The 2,500-nt window shown below is 42.3% G+C and overlaps 2 protein-coding genes across 2 annotated transcripts in view; one reads left to right on the forward strand and one right to left on the reverse strand.

Annotated features, from left to right (window-relative positions):
- The window catches only part of LOC135104120 (lachesin-like), a 342,384-nt gene that overhangs the window by 68,293 nt on the left and 271,591 nt on the right, over positions 1–2,500 (reverse strand). The gene's annotated exons all lie outside the window — the stretch shown is intronic.
- LOC135104009 (putative uncharacterized protein FLJ46204) overlaps positions 353–2,500 on the forward strand; it is a 13,139-nt gene continuing 10,991 nt past the window's right edge. The window contains exons 1-2 of the mRNA XM_064010872.1: positions 353–396; positions 551–781. Of these exons, the coding sequence (XP_063866942.1) occupies positions 353–396; positions 551–781 (275 nt within the window). The remainder of the gene's footprint in view (positions 397–550; positions 782–2,500) is intronic.

Consider the following 2,500-nt stretch of genomic DNA (forward strand, 5'->3'; position numbering starts at 1 on the left):
TTTAATTTGAAGTCTTTCCGGAGGGAGGTTTCAAGACACTTTTCATAATTTTGATAATGTTTTTTGACAGCTATATGGGAAGTGGTATCTTCAGGGGACCCTTTCTTTCGGCCTTTTTGTTACCCTTGGCCAGACTCTCTCGTACATAAAAAGAACAAGTGGATATCAAATTTTTATGACTTCCCATCTTACATACTCGATAGCTCTCCTGTAACACCACACACACGCACACACACACACCACGTTATATCATGCTAGCTGTGGTGGTGGTGGTAGTTGTGGTTAAGGTTGTTACGGCTGCATCTGTTTACCACACTAACCATTATGCCACGCCAGCCAGCCATACTAGGTCATGTCAAGGCCACTCACTGTTCGTATCCTGCCAAGCCACACCAGGTCAGCCAGCCAACCAAATTCACTTCTACTTATTCTCATGTCTATCCACACAATAATACATCAAACCAGGACATTATATCGAACAATCTCACCACTTTACCGTATATAATGCCACACCCATCCACACCTTTCTAAAACACCGCATTGTACCCAGCATCCACATCACATCACAGACCATCATACCTAACTCATCAACACCACATTACTCCACACCACGACCCTCCACCACCCTCATCCACACGTTCCTCATATTATACCACACCCATCCACATCTCATTACTGCACATCACACCACGCATCAACACAGCACCACACCACTACACCACCCAATACCACACCGCACAAGGACGCGAATATCAACACCAACCGCATCACAGTGCCAAACGTATACACCACCACCACCACCACCACCACCACCACAATAAGAAAAACAATACATAAATGAATAAAGAGACGAAAAAAAAGCTGCAAAAGACAAACTGTGACCTATAGTGTGCATAAATATATTCTCTCTCTCTCTCTCTCTCTCTCTCTCTCTCTCAGGCAACATTTTCATACAGCCATAACGGGGCAGGACGTGACGGGGTGGTGGTGGTGGTGGTGGTGGTGGTGGTGGTGGTGGTGGTGGTGGTGGTGGTGGTGGCGGAGAGGCTATGAATAATTCAGTGTGAATTTCCCTCTACAGGAAAACACAAACACGGCAAAGAAGAAGAAAAAAAAAAAAGAGCAAGCGAGGAAGAAAAAAACAGAGAAGGCGACCGAGGAGGAGGAGGAGAAGGAGGAGGAGGAGGAGGAGGAGGAGGAGGAGGAGGAGGAGGAGGAGGAGGAGAAGGAGGAGGAGGAAAAGGAGGAGGAGGAGGAGGAGGAGGAAGGCAAGGACGGCAATGAGTATAAAGAGGCCCTGGAAGAAGAAGAAGAAGAAGAAGAAGAAGAAGAAGAAGAAGAAGAAGAAGAAGAAGAAGAAGAAGAAGAAGAAGAAGAAGAAGAAGAAAAAAAAAAAGAAGAAGAAGAAGAAGAAGAAAAAGAAAAGAAGAAGAAAAGAAAAAGAAGAAGAAAAGAAGAAGAAGAAAAAAAGAAAAAGAAGAAGAAGAAGAAAAAAAGAAGAAGAAAGAAAGAAAATGAAAATTAAGAAAGGGAACACTGAAAAGAAAAGAAAGAAAGAAAGACAACATCGAATGGGAAAGAAGGGAAGAAAGTGAGGAAGAGTAAACGAGGAGGAACAATACAATGCATAGAGAAAAGGAGGAGGAGGAGGAGGAGGAGGAGGAGGAGGAGGAGGAGGAGGAGGAGGAGGAAAACAATACCAGAAATAGTGAATGAAGAAGAGACGAAAATAGCAGTTAAGAGAGAGAGAGAGAGAGAGAGAGAGAGAGAGAGAGAGAGAGAGAGAGAGAGAGAGAGAGAGAGAGAGAGAGAGAGAGAGAGAGAGAGAGAGAGAGAGAGATGAAGAGATAATCTCCAAACTTAAACTTCCGTCGAAAGAAAAATGAAAAAAAAAGAAAAAAATATTAAAAAGAGAAAAAGAAAAAGAGAGAGAGAGAGAAAAAAAAAATGGACGCGAACCCTTCGTATTTACAGTTTATCGCTTTGACAACCTGGAGGAGGAGGAGGAGGAGGAGGAGGAGGAGGAGGAGGAGGAGGAGGAGGAGGAGGAGGAGGAGGAGGAAGAAGAAAAGAGATGATGAATTGAAACAAGGAAAAAAACAAAGGAAAAAAAAAGAAAGCAGGAAAAGAAAGAAAGAAACAAATAAACAAAGAAAGAAAGAATAGATTGAGAAAACATGAAGGGAAGGATAGAAAGAAGGGAGGGAAGAATAAAAAGAGGGAGAGGAAGGAGGAAAACAAGGAAGGAGGAACGGAGGGAGAAAGAAAGAGGAAGAAAATAGAAGGAAAGGAGGAAAAAAAATGAAGGACAGAGAGAATGAGTAAGTGAGAAATGAAATGAAAGAGAGGAAGAGACGGAAAAGGAAATAAAGGAATGAGGGAAGATAAATAAAAAAAAGAAACAAGCAAAGAAGGAAGGAAATAAACAAGGAAGAAAGGAAAGAAGAGAGGAATAGAGTTAGAGAAAAAAATAAAGCACGGAATGAAGGAGAAACGAAAG

The sequence above is a fragment of the Scylla paramamosain genome, chromosome 10, assembly GCF_035594125.1.
Source record: "Scylla paramamosain isolate STU-SP2022 chromosome 10, ASM3559412v1, whole genome shotgun sequence".
Lineage (NCBI taxonomy): Eukaryota > Metazoa > Arthropoda > Malacostraca > Decapoda > Portunidae > Scylla > Scylla paramamosain.